At 42.4% G+C, this 18848-nt stretch overlaps 1 protein-coding gene and 1 long non-coding RNA gene across 3 annotated transcripts in view; one reads left to right on the forward strand and one right to left on the reverse strand.

Moving 5' to 3' along the window:
• The window catches only part of LOC127414894 (serine/threonine-protein kinase WNK2-like), a 160088-nt gene that overhangs the window by 125706 nt on the left and 15534 nt on the right, over nucleotides 1–18848 (forward strand). For both annotated transcript variants that reach the window (XM_051653270.1, XM_051653269.1), the window contains exons 26-27: nucleotides 6427–6471; nucleotides 10415–10713. In XM_051653270.1, coding sequence (XP_051509230.1) covers nucleotides 6427–6471; nucleotides 10415–10713 — 344 coding nt within the window. The remainder of the gene's footprint in view (nucleotides 1–6426; nucleotides 6472–10414; nucleotides 10714–18848) is intronic.
• On the reverse strand, nucleotides 11224–16400 carry LOC127414910 (uncharacterized). Its single transcript, XR_007892869.1, has 7 exons — nucleotides 15897–16400; nucleotides 12999–13233; nucleotides 12614–12885; nucleotides 12351–12528; nucleotides 12184–12260; nucleotides 11588–11920; nucleotides 11224–11466 (listed from the first exon to the last, which is right to left on the reverse strand). It is a non-coding gene; the product is annotated as an uncharacterized LOC127414910 (long non-coding RNA).

The following is an 18848-nucleotide window of genomic DNA, read 5'->3' on the forward strand; positions in this document are numbered from 1 at the left end:
GCAATGTAAAAAAAAAAATAATTGTAATTGGGTGAAAATCATGTGGTAAGAGAGTTGCATGAAAAATGTTGGACACATCTAAACATTGCTTTTGCTAATTAAAATTAGTAAATGAAAAACAATTATTATATTACAATGAATTAAATATCAATTTAACAGATTATGTCAAAATAATGATATTGTTGTGTGATTTTACTTGTCAGATATTTTCAAAAGGGTCATGACCTCTGGGGTGTGAAAATCACTCTTTTAAGGGGGGATATAGACATTTGATGAGTTTCAAACTACCGCTATACTTGCTATGTTGACATATTTATAGATCTATCTTGAATTTGGAAGTGTACCATGTTCATGGAAAGTACCAGATGTCCTCAGGCCCTTTCTTTTCATTTCTCCTCTGTACAAATGCTTTGTGCTGGGCTGCAGCTTTAATAACACAAGCTGTGTCTTCCCCTAAACATGGCCATTCTCAGCCTTGAACCTGAAGCAGAGCAAGCGTGTGTGGACATGTCTGCCAAAGCCTTTGTATCCTCTTTATCTGTGCTTTATTTCCTTTCCTAATGTCTCTGAGTCACTCCATGTAAAGGCCCAGTGCCAGAACAAGACGATGATTGGCAGTTTTCTCATGTTTGGAATCGGGGCACGAGCGAGTCGCTATGGAGACCATCAGGGCTGTATTTAAAAATTTTTTACCTCACTTCCTGTTTTTTGGCTGTCACCTGCATGAGTCTAAAATGATGCTGTCCCAGAAGCTTATTATGTTTTCATATTGTTTCAGCTTATATTATATCATTTCTCTAGGTTAGGGTTTATTTTTGGCTTTCCGTTTGTTATTTATTATATAATTAGGTCAAATATGATTTCCATCATAGCAGCAATTTGAAATTCTGTCAAATGCCAGTTTCTTTAATGTTTGTCTGATATGTTTGGTCTGCTTTTTGTCAGAATGATAATGTTAAATGACAATATTTTTAATATTTAACCATTTTTGTGTGATTTAATCATGTAAAAAACACAATTAATCATGCCCCCAACCCATAAATAAATTCCATAATAATGTATGTTTCTACCATTGGAGCAGTTCAAGCTTGATGTACCACCTTGATGTTTTTGTGAATCAGTGTCAGTAGGGGGCAGTCAGCACATCACGCCTCTTCAAACCAACAAGAGCAGCACAGACTTCAACATCTGACACGCTCTTTCACTCAAAGACAGCTGGAGCGATAGCAACAGAATGCTGGGATTTTAAGACACGTTTCAAACTGCGTTTAACTTGACACAGCATCCTAAAAACACAGCGATTATGATTAGAGACGATGAAAACTAGTGAGATGCTCCAAAAGCATGAGGTCATAGTCCAACAATTAGGTCAATTAAGTCAACAGAAGTAGGTCAATAATAGGGTTAAGTTCAATGATATTGAAATAAAATAAACTATATTTTGACTTCTAAACCCTCCTCTTGTATTATCTAAATGTTTCACATGTCTGCTGCCACAATATACACCGATCAGCCACAACATTAAAACCACCTGCCTAATATTGTGTAGGTCCCCCTCGTGCCGCCAAACAGCGCCAACCCACATCTCAGAATAGCATCTTCTCACCACAGTTGTACAGAATGTTGTTTTAATGTTGTGGCTGATCGGTGTATATATATATGATGTAAGGCATTTGAATTATGTAATATTTATTACACATTATATGCTATTTATCATTTAATTATTTTATACTAAATTATCTTTGTTTTTGGGCCTTTCTCAGTAAAAATGTATATGCAATTAATTCTATTAATTAATTGGCACATTATGTAATGAATTCGATTAAAAATCAGTTTTACAGCCCTAAAAATATTCTAACAATTCTTGCCATTCACTATATTGGAATATTTGTGGAAAATTGCATTTTTACAATTTACTTCTAAAATATGAAACATTATAATATATAGTGATTATTCCAACCTTCATTATGTCGAAAACTACATTCTTATGATTGACTAAATATAAAAGATTCGTTTTCAGGGTAGTTTTACATTGCAGAGCAAAATTGCACGTTCTACACTTCTCATTGCCTTGTATTTTTTAATCCAAATTTTGAAAAGTTTATTTTCTTCTAAATTCTTTAGTTTAATTATATTTTTCCTGTGTTTAAATGTTCGATGTTATGTGTAGCGTGAGTAAAGTCTGAGCACTAGTTCTGTAGTGAACCAGAGTGCAGATCTTGCATAATTATAACGGCATGTTCAGATGGAAAATACCAACTAAATTAGAGTCACTTGTTGGAGATTTTGTGATTGAACTGGATATTTAGGAGTCTTAAATGCTCAATATTTTCACTCACTACAAATGCATGACATTATTGTGGCAGATGAGTAAAGAACTGTATTAATAAGACAACACAAAAAGTGTCAATGTATCATTTGAGGTATTTCCATATCACTGGCCTACAGTCCACAGCAATCCAGTTTAAAATTGGGTTTGTCAGACTTTTCCTAGAATTTCTTTTCTCACAGAATGCGTTCTTGCATCCGTCTGCCTTTTTTTTTTTTTTTTTTTTTTTTGGTCTATGTACACACGTGTCAGACGGACCCTTTTGGAGCATCTCACTGGTGCTGCGTTGTCTTATTGATTTTCACTTTCTTACGCCATAAACTCTACGTTGTTAGGACGTGCTGTCAAGTTAGACGTAGTTTGAAACTTTGGAAAGTTTGTTTTCAGATCCCTGCATTCTGCTTGTGCTCTGACTAGCTGTATTTGAACGGCAGAGCGTGTCCTGCTGTGTGAGGCTCATTTTATTTTGTGCTGTTTACAGCTGGAGTTGCACTGACTGCCCTCTGCTGACTAGGAAATTCCAATACATGTAGGCTGTACTTCAAGCTTGAATTCCTTCGATTAATAGGGAATTTATGCACAATCAGGGATGTTTAATTGTGTTAATTTTTTGAATGTGTTATTTTTTCTATAATTTATCGCTCTAAATTCATGCATTAAATTGACAGCCAGGGGTGGACTGGCCATATGGAGAACCGGGACTTTTCCCGGTGGGCCGACCGAATGGGGCTGAACGGCCTAACAACATCCCACCCCAGTCCGCCCCTGTTGACAGCCCTAATTAAATTAGTTTATTTTAAACTTGTGTAGTTTTGTTCATGTTTTTGGAGGATGAGGGCATGTCACAACCTGGCCATTTTGGCATCTGCCTAATTTTGCTATCATAAATATACATGATTATATGGTTAATTACATTCGTCTCCCACCTGCTGTCCGTGATATATCTGCGATCCACCTGTTGAGAATCACTCTACTAGTGTACTTTTAAAAGTTGAGGAGATTAACTTGTAGCAATTATTTGCATGTACAGTGGCAAGAAAAAGTATGTGAACCCTTTGGAATTAGCTGGTTTTCTGCATTAATTGGTCACAAAATGTGATCTCATCTTCATTAAAGTCACAAGTATAGGCAAACACAATGTGCTTAAGCTAACAACACACAAACAATTATAATCTTTCAAGTCTTTATTGAACACATCCCATTAAACATTTACAGTGCTGTGTAAAAAGTAAGTGAACCCTTGGATTTAATAACTGGCCGATCCTCCTTTGGCAGCAATAATCTCAACCAAGCATTTCCTGTAGCTGCAGATTAGTCCTGCACAACGTTCAGAAGGAATTTTGGACCATTCTTCATTACAGAACTGCTTCAGCTCAGCCATATTCTTAGGATGTCTGGTGTGAATGGCTCTCTAGAGGTCATTCCACAGCATCTCTGTTGGGTTAAGGTCTGGGCTCTGACAGGGCCACTCCAAAAGGTGGATTTTCTTTTTTTGAAGCCATTTTGGAGTGGATTTATTTCGATGTTTAGAGTCATTGTCCTGCTGCATCATCCAACTTCCACTGAGCTTCAGCACAGCAACCCTGAGATTATTCTTGAGTGTATCTTGATAAACTTGGGAATTTATTTTTCCCTCGATGATGGCAAATGGTCCAGGTGATCTTTGGCAAGCTTCAGGCGTGCAGCAATGTATTTGTTGGAAAGCAGAGGCTTCCTTCATGGTGTCCTGCCATGGACACCATGTCAGATTAATGTTTTCTGTATAGAAGACTCATGAACAGAGATGTTAACCAGTTCCAATGATTACTTCAAGTCTTTAGCTGTCATTCTAGGGTTCTTTATTAAATCTTTTTTTTTTTATTAACAATTTTTGTTATTAACATTTTTTATTGATTCCAAGACAGACAAAAATAAATTTAACCACACAATTATACATTAGAAATCAATTTATAACCCAAAATTAAATCTAACTAAATCACATACATTTGCTGGGAATAAAATGCCCAAATACTTAATGCCCTGTTTGGGCCAATGAAAGGTGCCCAGTTGAAAAGCCATTACTGGGCAGTACACTGTCAGAGCCAAAGCTTCGGATTTAGACCAATTAACTCTGTATCCCAAAAATTTAGAAAAGGAATTAATAATTCTGTGGAGGCAAGGCATAGATCTAGTAGGGTCGGAGACGAATAATAAAATATAATCTGCTTAAAGCAAAAGCTTATGCACCACACCTCCCGCCATCACCCCTGGAAAATCCCCCTCCTTTCTTATCGTGGCTGCTATTGGTTCCAGGGCAAGACAGAACAATAATGGGGAAAGAGGGCAACCCTGCCGGGTGCCCCTGTCCAGAATAAAATAATCATTTGTTTGTACTGCCGCTACCAGGTGTCTATAAAGTAACTTAATCCATCCAATAAAAGTATTCCCGAACCCGTACATTTCCAAAATCTTAAAAAGATAATCCCATTCTACAATATCAAACGCCTTTTCGGCATCAAGTCAGATAGCAGTGACTGGATTCTGATCATTTGCCAATGACCACATGATATTGATGAAATGCCTAATGTTATCAGAAGAGCTATGGCCCGAATAAACACAATCTGATCTATATGTATAAGAGGTGTCATAACTTTACTTAATCGTTTAGCCAGAATTTTGGACAATATTTTAACGTCTAGCTGGATCAGGGAAATTGGACAGTAACTCTTACACTTGCTTGGACCTTTGTCCTTTTGAAGAATCAGACTGATCCGGGCTTGTGTCATGGTTGGCAGAAGCTTTCTGTCTCCAGAGGCCGAGGAATTTGAATTTTTGGACATATTGCCCTCCTAGAACAGTTATGGAACAGAGTGTATCGAATCTCACCGGTTTTTGTAAATAAAAGTGTTAAAACTAGCAAAGTGTGCAGAGCTCGCTGTTCACACATCCAATCCTCGCATGGAGTCACGTGACACCCTCTTTATTACATCATTGAGCATTCTGCGGTGTGCCCTTTGGGTCATCTTGGCTGGACAGCCACTTATAGGGAGAATAAACACAGCACTAAATTGTCTCCATTTAACTTTGGACAGATGAATATCTAAGCTCTTCTTTGTAACCCTTTCCAGCTTTATGCAAGGCAACAATTCTTGATCATAGGTCTCCCAAGATCTCTCTTTTGCGAGGCATGTTCCACATCAGCAGATGCTTCTTGTGAATAGCAAACTCAAAATGTTTGAGTGCTTTTTATAAGTCAGAGTAGCTCTAACCCACACCTCCAATCTCAATTAATTCATTGGATGCCAGTTTTGCCAACTCCTGACTCTAATTAGCTTTTGTTGACATCATTAGCCTAGGGGTTCACATACTTTTTCTGACCTACACTGTGAATGTTTGATGTATTCAGTATGTACAGGAACAATACAATAATTTGTGTGTTATTAGTTAAAACCGATTGTATTTGTTCCTTATTGTAACTTAGATGAAGATCAAACTAGATTTTAAGGCAAATTTATACATAAATGCAGGTAATTCCAAAGGGTTCACATACTTTTTCTTGCCATTGTAAATATTGCAGAATTTATCTTCCCTGGAAAATGGACTGAAAATATTGATGACATCATCATGTCCACAGGGTCATATAACAACTTTTGTCTGATAAAATGCACTCTACCATAAGAATGTCCCTCTCCCTAATAATAAAAGCATCTTCATCTATATTATACTATGACAGTAAGCAGAGATACAAAACCATAAGCAACGCTTGTGTGAAGTTGGTGGCATGCAAAAAAATATATCTTCGAAATGTCATACATTCGCCAAATAATTTCATGGTGTCTTTAAAGAAAGAAGTTTTTGTCAAACAAGAGTCTCAAACATCATTCATCATTCAACATACAACATAAAGAGTACAGACTTTCTATGAAGGTTGTCCATACAAAAGACTTTTGTAGTTCATAAGCCACCCACCTCATTATATCACAGATGAAGCCTACCTGCACCTGATCCTGTATCTGTTCTCTGATTGGCTGCTGAGGTTTGCTGTCCAGCAGCTTGTGCAATGTGCTGTGTGCTTTGCCCCGCCTCCTAACTGTCTGTGTGCTGTTTTGCTCTCATAGGGTCCACCCTCAAACGACTCTGTCTAGGCAAAGAACGCAGCAGTAGTAACTATCTCATTTCTTCCTTTCTTCAGTCATGGTCCTCCTTTCTTTATTTATTTACTTGTTCATTTTCATTTCTGTTGTTTGGCATGGCCACATGTGTGATTTACCACAGTAATTTCTGTTTGCATTAGCAAGTTGTGAGATGTGCGTCACTATCATTTTGTTCCCTGTCTGTCACTCACTCAAAGTTGTGTTGATGTAGTGACACTAGGGGTTCGATCTTGAGAGCCCCAATCACCTTTGCTTAAAATAGAAAAGGCCAATGAAAATTGGCGAGTGGAATTTGCATGCTACTCTCCGCCCCGGACAAACGGGTATAAAAGATGGCGTGCATCACTCATTCAGATTTTTTCTTCGGAGCCGAATGCTTGCTACGCTGCTGGATTTTTTACGCCACATACCAGCGGTAACCCTGGCACGGTTGAGTGTGAGGTTGACCTGGGCACTTCGGCAGCCTGAGTCTGCGGGTGCTAAAAGAGTATATTCAAAAGAGTATATTTTCTTTATATGAGCTCGCGCAAATGCTTGGCATCTTTATAAAGATGTCCTTCTGCGTTTGCGCTACTGGATGTGGCCGTTATCTCTCCCCTCCGGGTACCCATGAAATCTGCCTCGAGTGTCTGTGGTGCCAGCATGTCGAGGCGGCTTTCGTGGAAGGGTTGTGTTCTCATTGCGAGAACATGCCCATGAGAGCGTTGCGGTCACAGCTCACTTCCTTCTTCATGAAGCAAGGAGCCACCGCGGCTGCTCCCCAACCCGGTCTGTCCTGGGCTGACGCTCAGATGGCCGGGTCAGCAAGCACTGCGGGTGACATGAGAGCGTTTCCGCTGGCTCAGCCCCCGCGGACCTCCCATCCCAGACGAGCTGTCGAGCGATGCAGGGGGTCTGCCTCAGGGCTGGTTTAATATGTCGTTCGCGGCTCGCAACCAGGATGAGCTTTCGGTCGCGGCATCGGGGGGTTGGCTTCTGCTATCGGAAGCGGACGAATCTTCTGAGCTCCTGCCCACGGGCGATAGAGCACAGGATGAGGTGGACGCTGAGATGGCAGCCATGCTTGCCCGGGTGGCTGCGAACATCGGGCTAAAGTGGAACCCTCCACCCTGCTCTGAGCATTCGAGGCAGGATGATTGGTTTATGGGCTCGGAGCGTGACCCACGACCGTGCCCCGCCCCGGTGCCTTTCTTCCCGGAAGTGCACGAGGAGCTAACAGAGTCATGGAAGGCACCTTTTACTGCCCGTACATGCTTCGCGGGCTCGTTCACTCTGAATACCCTCGACGGCGGAGCGGCTAAGGGATATGTCAGCGGTGGTAGACACGTTCACTCAGGCCAGGGCCCCCCTATGTGGTGGCTGTATGCCTTGAAGTGGCGTCTCCGTGGGGAAGACCCACAGAGATGTGCCGTCGGGTCTGTGCTGTCTTTCCTTCAGGAAGGGCTGGAGAGATGGCTGTCTCCTTCTACCCTGAAAGTGTACGTGGCTGCCATAGCAGCTCACCACGATTCACTGGACGGGAGACCCTCATGACAGCGCGACCTGATCAACAGGTTCCTCAAAGGCGTGAGGAGGTTGAATCCTCCTAGACCATGCCTGATCCCCTCTTGGGGTCTCTCTGTGGTCCTACCTGCCCTACAGAGAGCCCCCTTTGAGCCCCTGGAGCAGGCCGAGCTCAGCACTCTGTCCCTGAAGACGGTCCTCCTGGTGGTGCTCACTTCCATCAAGAGGGTGGGGGACCTGCAGGTGCTCTCTCTTACCAGCAAATGCCTGGAGTTCACGTGATCTTGAGACCCCGGCCCGGTTACGTGCCCAAGGTTCCCACCACTCCTTTTCGGGACCAGGTGGTGAAACTGCAAGTGCTCGCTTCAGTGGAGGAAGACACAGCCTTGTCATTGCTGTGTCCAGTTTGCACCCTGCGAATCTATCTGGACCGCATGCAGAGCTTTAGACGCTTGGAGCAGCTCTTTGTCTGTTTTGGAGGACAGCAGAAGGGGAAAGCTGTCTCCAAGCAGAGATTAGCCCATTGGATTGTGGACGCCATTTTCCTCGCATACCAGTTTTATAACCTACGCATAGACCCGGTTTCCACCCGAGTGTTATGCGGTAACAGCAGGTAGACCGGGCAGCCAGTTGGGTGTACTGCTTGCATTGCGCCTTTCCCCTTTTTTTCAAAGGTGATAATGTGTGCTTTTTTGTCCACAACAGTTCCCCGTACCGGTGAACTCCGGACACCTCTTTAATTCTTTAGCACTGTTCGGTGACTAACTCGGCGGAGGAGTAACGCCACCAGGCCCAGTACTCGTGGTATTCCCCTTTTCAGGTGAGCCCATGTGCTCGGGCTCAGTGCCCCATGCTTGGTGATTCCCCTTGGTAAACCCATATGATGAGTTTCCACTGTTCAGTTTCCCCCTTAGGTGAAACCTGTGTTTCCTCTTGTCAGAGCTTTCTCTGCTTCGGCCACTGTGCTGCATACCCTCTCTGTAGATAGGGTCCTCTTGTGGTATCATTCCGTATGTGTACTTCCCCGTTGGTAAGTCCATGTGAGGTATGCTCCACATGTTAACCTCCCTCCGGCAGGATGTGGTCTCCGTAGTGCTCTCTTTCCTGGAGAGGGAAGAGCACTTCCCAGCACTATTCTAGAAAGTGCTCAGTGGGTGATTGTTTAACAGCAAATTAAGAAAGGCACCACCGGTATCCTACTTGGGTAAGTGCCTCCTCCCCCCTTAATGGGACTAGGGAGACGCCTTACCTAACTCGCGACGTGGTTGAGTGCTCGCTGTGAGGCATGCAGCAGCTTGCCCATGTCCACTCTTCCGTGCCTCGTGACACGGTTCAGCGCCTGCGACGTTTTCTATAGGAACCCCTAGTGTCACTACATCGACACAACGTCGAGTGAGTGACAGACAGGGAACATCTTGGTTACTGATGTAACCTCTGTTCCCTGATGGAGGAAACGAGACATTGTGTCCCTCCTGCCGCAGTGCTGAACCAGCCGCTGACATGGCCGGGACTCTTTATCAGCTCCTCAGCATAAACCTGAATGAGTGATGCACGCAATCTCCTTTTATACCTGTATGTCCAGGGCGGAGAGTGGCATGCAAATTCCACTCACCAATTTTCATTGGCCTTTTCAGTTTTAAGCAAAGGTGATTGGGGCTCTCAAGATCGAACCCCTTGTGTCATTACATCGACACAAAGTCTCGTTCCCTCTATCAGGGAACAGAGGTTACATTAGTAAACAAGATGATTTCTTTACATTAATGTGATCATCTTATTTTTTCCTAGTGCATGCTGAAAAATTTGTGATACCATAAAGTGCTTATTTACCATATTTAATTTCTGTATTCATGATTTAAGTTCATCTGTGATATTCATTTGTTCTTTGGTTTGATATGTAATCCTCCAGCTGCTTATCTTAAGGCCAGAAACATATTCTGCAGTACTCTACAATAGTGCGCAAATACAGATGTGAATGCTTGGTCAACACAGTCTCGTTATACATACTCACAGTATATGTATACTTATACATACTTTAAGTTTCCGTACTGGATGCTGATTGGTCAATGCAGCTTTCAAGTCATACTAAAATACACAATATAATTACTGTGTATATCACTGCACAGCACCCACAGAGGCCAACTAGAGTATTAACCATTTACATGTCATAGCTACCCATTTCACAGTTAACATGTCAGGGACTAAATCTTCCAAGAATACCACTTCAAGAATTTGTATAATAAATTTGTTTTTGAGGAAAGTTTAAGGAAAAATACAACTTTTGACCTGTTTTCAGTTCAAATAAAAATCCACAAATTCCAGAATCCCTGGAAAATGTTATTGCGTGACGAGTCCTGTTGACTGTTATTAAGCAGTGGATTCATTACTGAGGACTTGTTCAGGGTGACGTTTGAAGTTGTTTTTGAGTTAGTTCTCTCTCTCATTCTCTCAGGATCTCACGGTACTGGTGCCACCCACTTGACATCAGCATCCAATCACCATTCGCCTCCTGTCACCATGTTGACTGCGTCTCCTCAGCCAATCACATCACTTGTTCAGGCTCAGGCCAACAACAGCAACAATAAGACTGGTACATTCACAGATGACCTGCACAAGCTGGTCGATGATTGGGCGAAAGAAACTCTTGGCTCCGCCTCTCAGCCCCGCCCCTCCACGAGTCAGATCAGACAGCAGAGATCTCATCAAAACTTCTTCCAGACCAACCCTCCAAACACCAGAGTCTCCAACCAGGTACTATAAGTTGTATAAGAGAAGTCCCCTATGAGGTCTTAAAAGATGGGTGAAAGCCATGACAGACTGTACAATATAATGCATCAAGACTTTGGCCATGATTGACAGATGATTACATCATCAGGTGGCGTCACTTTGGCATCCTTATTGACACATGAAATTGAAATGCTACCATGCGGTTGGCATTGTTTAATCTGGAAAAATCATGACAGAGTGCATGGTGTCAGTAGTGGACAGATTGTAACACCCAATACAGATTGTGTTTTTTTGTAATTTTCCCTCATGCCATTAGAGGGCACTGGGGTGTTTAGATTACCCATATAACTGGAGTAGTAGAGGAAGAAAAGGGAGTTTGTAAGCAGCTTTTCTACACTGTACAGTGCTTTGGTTCCTTGAATAATAAGATCACAGATTTGAGAAAGTTTAAGTAGTTATCAGTAGTACTTTAAATAGGCAAACCAATGTATCAGATTATTTTTAGGGGACAAAATGTAATGTGCACACCTGGTTGTAACCACTTGCTGCGATCCTTAGATGTCCGGAGTGGATGTTCACATTTTGGGTATGCAGGGTTGTCATGTATGAGAACATCCTGGATGTGGTTAATGAATGAATTCCACTTTGCTACTTTCTCTTCTCCTGTTCTGGAAGATGATGCAGTCTAGTAGACATGATTCTTTATGCTCCACTGCCACTTTTTCACCAACTGACAGTCCTTGTCTTTGGCAATCTGGTCCAACTTTTTGGACAACCCTGCCAAATACAAATAGAAAGGTATGAAATGTGATGGCTGCAAAAAACACTTAATTACAAGTGAACAATGGGAGTACAATTTACAAGGAAAAGTTATATGAATTGAAAAGCAAAATGTTACCTTTCTCCAGATGCCAAACATCATAGAACTGTGTGATGTCATGTTCCTTTAAAAATGTCTGTATCTGTGGGTGACGGTCTGTGATAATGCAGTCCAACTTCACCCTATGGGCATCCAAATTTTCAAGGCTTCTTTTTAATCCTTCCTTCTCCATATGGTAACTACCACTAACCTCAGTGCTCTACAAAGAAAGCAATAAATAATTCCAGTTAGACACAATCAGTCTGTCAGAGCCGTTGCCCAGGGGTCTGCGCTCATGACATGTACATGGTTGACCCGAGTTAGATTCCTGGCTTGTGAGGTCCTTTCCTGTTCCTTTTCCCCAAAATAAAGCTGAAAGACAATCAAATTCATCTTTGATAAATAAAAAAAGAAAGACACAAGCAATCTGTAGAGGTATTACAGAGGAATTACTGTCAGGGCAAATGTATGTTGTGGTCTAATCTCTCCACATGGGAAATTATTTCCACAATAAAAAATAAAAAAATTAATCAGTACAATCTGACTCGACATAATGGCACTGCGAGCCATTGTATGTTGATGTTTTTTTCTAGCAAGTGCTGGAGAATTGGTGTGATTTATGTATTGTCACTCACCTGCACCAGCTGAATGTCTAAAATGACATTGCTACCAAGATCCATTACAGTGTAGCTCCCATACTTTGCTGAATGTCCTGTAAATGTTATAAAAAAAATTTAGTCCATACAATTCAGAAACAGTGAACGGTAAAGCATGGCACCGTTGCAAAATTTGACATTTTTACCTGATGAGTCTGCTCTCATATCACCACCACCTATAACTTTGTCCCCCTGGCTTATGTGCCGCATGACTTCTTCTTGTTCCTTTTTCCATTTATACACTATGGCAGGTTCTAGGTACATTTTGGTATGCTTTCTATATGTTCTGTGTTGAATCATCTTGATATGCATTGCACTGAGCACCTACAATCCACAAACAAACATACATTTAGGTTCAAGAAATATTCTCACTCTGTTAGTAAATATATATCCTTCTTCTTATAAAAACCTTTTTTATTTTGAAGAAGGATGCACCAGTGAATTATATGGCAGCAGATAACTGCAGGTTGCCTAAAGGGGTGCTGCCAACAACAGGTTGGCTTCCATTGTCTAGCATACTGACAATGTGAGCAGACTTGGTAAATGGCAACAAAAGTCCCCTTTCTTCGAGCTGAACATCACAGACACGTGATAACTGGACAAGAATCAAAAAGTTGGAGGAGGCAGTTCTCAAAGACAATATACATCGCATCATCTTGGGTAGCCGTAAATCTGTGTGTGCTGTCATGTAAAAAGAAAAGTAATATTGTAATCATGTAAGTCTATTTCAACAAATTGATTTGATATCTCAAAAACAATATTGTAATAACATAAATAGAATAAAATTCACTCACAAATGTTGTGATGTGTCTGTCACAGTGGTGACAGACTCAGCAGGCTCATATGTTGTGTCCTTAGGATTATAGACCTCAAAGGAAACATTTTCCTCAACCTCCCCCTCTAGTTCAACATGAGCTCTTTTTGTTGTCCTTGAATCCTTCAAAGGTGTTGAGGTCAAAGGATGGAAAGTGTTCCAGGGAGTAGTGGTACCAACACCTACACTTTCACATGACACCACAGCCTGTGTTCCTAGCACAAAATCACAGATCAGGGTATTTTTTTATAATATATCTTTTTAAATATAATTTGTTGACACATCTGATGTGATGTAAATAGTACAAATCACAAACTTGAATTATTGTAAAAAGCATACATTTAGCACATTCATAACGATTAACATACAACACCCAAATGGACCATATCATTACAATGAATGTGCAGCTATTGTAATTCCCCTAAATACAATTATTGGGTCTTTATCAATGGTGATAGGCACATATAAAGAGAATAGCAAATAAGTTGGATTCACAGTGATACCTGTACACAAAATATAAGTAAACATGTCTGATACGTGTGTTCACAAAAGATTTCAAATATAAAGTGTATGTTACAGGATGCTTGCACACACACACACACACACACACACACAAACAGGCATATGTGGTTTGCGAGGACTCTTCATAGACATAATGTATTTTATACTGTACAAACTACATATTCTATCCCTTACCTTATCCCTAAATCTAGCCCTCACAGAAAACTTTGTGCAACCATCAAACCCCGAACTTCCCCCTGAATCAAACAAACAGGAAAAAGAAAAACATGCACATTAACCACGTGCACAACAGCACCAACTGGCGTCCATCCCTCTAAACTCAAACGCCTGTGACAACTTTGCTGTCGGATTGCTCAAATCCGGTGTTTCTATACAAATTTTGTGAGACAGAAACAGAAAATAATCTATAAAACAAACTCCAGCCAAACACAAAGAACATGTAGATTCATTCACAAAACTGTCCCGAAGGTGTGTTCCTCCACAAAACAAACTCCAGCCTCTAGCGGAACCAGCACACACACACACCAAAAATAAAATAACACATTTTTCAGTTTCCTTGGACAGTCAAACGAATGTTCAGTGAGCCGGCTGTTTCATAAGTGCAGCAGATGACCTAATACTTCCAGTGTCCTGCAAAAAATACTCCACAAAACAAACTCCAGCCAATAGGAGGCATAAACACAAGGAACATGCAGATTCATCCACAACTGTCCCAAAGGAGTGCTATTCCACAAAACAACTCCAGCCGCTAGGCAGAACCAGCACAAAAAGAAACTAAACAAGCACCCAGTTTCCTCAGATGGTCAAGTGAATGTTCAGTGAGTCAAGCTCACTTGGCTGCAATGAGAGAAACACACCATGACTTCCTCAGCCCATTGATTTTATGAAAGACATCGCTTGTTGTGGGCATGTAAATATTTTGTGGCCATCCTTATTATCTATTCTCAATTTGGCCGGGAACATCAGTGCAAAAGCGACCTTCCGTTGATGTAAGAGTTCTTGCATTCCGTCGATGCAAAAGTTTCTTGAAGGAGTGTTATTCCACAAAACAAACTCCAGCCGCTAGGCGGAACCAACACAAAAAGAAACAAAAAGGTGCCCATCTTCCTCACAGTCAAGTGAATGTTCAGGGAGTCAGGTCCACTCGGCTGTTACATGAAACTCATCACAAATGGTTTACTCACCCCACTGTCTCTATGAAGGACAATGCTTGCTGTGGGCATGTAAGTATTTTACGGCCATCCTTAGTATCTGTTCTCACTTTGGCAGAAACATCAGTGCAAAAGCGACCTTCCGTTAATGTAAGAGTTTCTTGCATTCCTTGAATCGATCACATTTCTCTCTTGTCGAATTCGCTAAGTCTGGGAACAAGAAAATGTTGTGGTTCTTCCGAGAAACCTTTCTTTACTCCTCGCCTCGCGTAACACAAGATCTTTATCAGATGATCTCAGAAATTTGGCCAGAATTGATCGGAGCCTGTCTCCCTCAGCGGATCTCCGACTCTGTGAGCTCGCTCGATTTCCAGCTTATGGCCTGTTATGTCAAGCAGACTCGGGAAGAGCTCGTCTAGGAATTTTACCATATCTCGGCCTTCCTCATGCTCAAGAATTCCAACAATTCAGACATTGTTCCGCTGATTACGATTTTCAAGGTCTTCCAGCTTTTCCCAAACGCGCTGCAAATCTACTTTAGTCGCTAGCGGTTTAGCAGCTAATTCTCTCTCCGATGACACCAGATAATCGATCCGTTTCTCGACGTCCCCGATTCTTGTAACCAGTTCAGAGAATTTTGCCTCCATCGCAGTGATCGATCGATGTATTACAGTAAGATCCTCCAAGTCTGCCACGACCTTCGCCAGCATTACAGACATGCTCGACAGTTGCCGTTGAATTTCTCCCGCCGCACCGTCCAAACCGAGTCCCTGGTCTGCAGCCCTGTCTGGGGTATCAGCTTGAGCACATAAGTGTTTTTTAATATCTCTAGTGCCTGAGGATTTTGAATTCTTTGACATGTTGACTTCATAGAACAGTTATGTAGTGTGTATCGGGTGTATACAGGGTGTATCGAATCTCACCGGTTTAAGACACAAAAAGAATTAAAAACTAGCAAAGTTCGCAGAGCTCGCCGTTCACACGTCCGACCCCCGCATGGTGCTATGCGACTCGTTTAATATGTTTTTAAGCCATTTGGTTTATGAGGACATTTGCGGTGTCCTCAGAAACCACCACAATAGCATAGTGACAAGTGTATAACCGACAATAGTCCTCGTAAACCATGATTACCATTTCACACACACACACCAATATTTCTAAATAATTCAAATATTTTTCCAAAATAAAATGCATATTTTTCCTACCTTTGCATCTGAAATGAGGTCCCAAAGTACCAAAGGACAGCTGTGTGCTCACGGTTGTATGAATTTGTAGGTCTGTTTAGCAGCCTACATCTTTCATAGAGGGACACTGAAGTGACACACTCTGAAAGCAAGATGAAACAATGACAACATGCTATGGGCAATTATTGAAAGCTAGATGCAACAAGATACACAGGGCGTGCATTATGGAGGGGAGAAACAAGCCCTGAGTCTTTATTCACATATTATGTGAACCGCTTCCGGGGCGAGAACGCTGTGCGCGTTTGGCTGCCGTTTCGCACCTGGACTATCTTTTTCTTTTTTTTGTGCCTTGTTTGGATTATTTAGTTTTTTGATTACCACAACGTTTTTTGGTTTTGTTTTGGACTCTCTTGGATCATGATATTTTGATGTTCCAATTTGGTGCTGCCTGATACTTGTTCGGCCATCGGCCTGCTGCGAACTCTCTCCCTGTTTTGTCTGCCACCGCTTTCGGCTCGGCTGATGGGTGAGTTAACGCTCTCTGTGTCAGTTGCACTGATCATTTACTGTTTACTGTTTGGATGGGTTGCCTTCCTTTTGGTGAGCTGTATATTGGTGATGTGATGACTGGGGCTCTGGCTAACGTGGTATCGCTGGTGGCCCGCATTATATCTATCAGCGTAATATGCCTCGGCATTAGCGCTCATTCTGCTTTTATTTTGCTTCACTTTTGTTGACAAAACTGAAATGGAAATTGGATACTCACCATCTCAACTCAGGGCTTTAAACTGCCATCTGCGCCTTGATTCTGTGACATATGAGTACTGTCAGATGCTTGGAATTGCACGTTGTCCACGATATATACACTGCTCATCCAGAAAATCCCTGAACATTCACTGTTCAATGCCTGCTGCTATCCCATGCATCTGGTCTAACAACAGGGCTCCACCTAAGTCTAAGCTCCCTTCTACTGACTGCAGAACATGCCGATCGTTGATATATCTTAACAGCGATAGCCAGCACCATAATTCATCGATCAACCCTGAAGTTTCATGTCCTCACTTTGCTCTTCTGAATTGTCATTCCATCTCTGATAAAGCCTCATACCTCAATGAAATAATCACTGACAATAACCTTGATATGTTACTACTCGTTGAAACCTGGCAAGTACCCAATGATTATTTGCAGCTGAACCTTCTTACACCAGATGGATATAAGGGTGAGGGCAAGGGGGTGGCCTTGCTGTCATCTGTCAAAATGATTTGCGTCTCGCCCCAACTTGATTTCCACAACATAAATACCTTCGAATATATTGTATTGAAGGCTGATTCTCACTGTCCTCTCACAATTATTCTACTATATCGTCCTCCTAAGGCTCAATCTGACTTTTTTCCCCGAACTCAGTGAATTGATGACTCTAGCCTGTGCTTCCTCTGTCATTCGACATTTGGGTTTGATATTGCTTCAGTGTTTCCTTTTGACACTGGCATCTCTGATCATAAGCTTATTGAAATTAGTTTTAGTCTATCTGCTCAGAAAAAATGCAATAACAAAATTAAATTCTATCGTGACCTTAAGTCTATCGATGTCACATTATTTTCTGCTTCCATTGCTTCCTCTGCAATTTCTGATGTCTTTGATGTCTCCTGTCCTTCACTGATACTTTCTAAGTACCACTCTGTTATTTCAGAAATTTTGCATGAGTTTCCTCCTCCCACACTTCCCCCTGGTATACACCTGAGATCCGGGCCTTAAAAGTCACTGGTAGACGGCTTGAGAGGCTTTACAGGAAAACGTCATGGTTACTTGTGTAACCTCCGTTCCCTGATGGAGGGAACGAGATGTTGTGTCGATGTAGTGACACTAGGGGTCACTCTTGGGAGCCTGAGATACCTCTGGTCTTTGATAAAAGGCCAGTGAAAATTGGCAAGTGGTATTTGCATGCCACTCCCCCAGACATACGGGTATAAAAGGAGCTGGTATGCAAGCACTCATTCAGGTTTTATGCTGAGGAGCCGAGACAAGGTCCGGTCATTTCAGCAGGTAGTTCAGCGTTGTGGCAGGAGGGACACAACTTCTTGTTCCTTCCATCGGGGAACAGAGGTTACACAAGTAACCATGACATTCCCTATCTGTCACTCACTCGACGTTGTGTCGATGTAGTGACACTAGGGGTCCCTATAAGAAACGCCACAACTGTCTGAACTGTGTTACGTGAACTGGCAGTGTGTGACGGGCAGACCACTGTGTGCCTCGTAGCCAGCACACCAGGTCGACACGTAACCTCCCCCAACATAGTTATGAGTGTTGAACGGCCCTTTGGGGACAAGTCGACTACCCAAAAGATAGAGACAGGCTAACCCAGTCGTGGCCTCTTTTCCCCTTCTTTTTTTCCACTCCCTAAAAAAGAAGGGGGATTATCCGACTGGGCCGCCAGGTCTAGTCGGGGGGTGTCCCTCCCAAGGGGAAGACCCCGCGGAGACCACACCTCGCCCAAAGAGAGGGGGGGATATTTAAGTGGAAAAATACGTCACATGGTCTTTCTGACCATGTGGAGAGTCTTCAAGGTAGATTCTATCCAACGGGGGAGGAGTTACTACAAACATGGAGACTGGGGCAGAGGGGCTCTGCCCAAGGAAGATGCAGTTTGCCAACAGGGAAACGAATTAGCGAAAGATATACATTGCATGGGGTTAGCCTTACAGGGAACTGCCACATGCGGAGCACCTACCCCAGAACAGAACTCTTAGTTAGCACATGTACTGGGCCGGCAGCGAGTCTCTCCGAAAACTCAACTGCCACAGGGCTCGGAGGAAGTCAACCAGGGAACAAAGTTTGTGAACACTACTGGGAATCAATGGCGCACGTCTTCAGCTCAAAAGGAGGTGGAAGGTGCTATGTGCAAGCGATACACCCGGCCAGCTATCCCGGGCTTATCCGCTTGTATTGCGTGCCACTACCTGGCATGAAACC

The sequence above is a fragment of the Myxocyprinus asiaticus genome, chromosome 24, assembly GCF_019703515.2.
Source record: "Myxocyprinus asiaticus isolate MX2 ecotype Aquarium Trade chromosome 24, UBuf_Myxa_2, whole genome shotgun sequence".
NCBI classification, from domain to species: Eukaryota; Metazoa; Chordata; class Actinopteri; order Cypriniformes; family Catostomidae; genus Myxocyprinus; species Myxocyprinus asiaticus.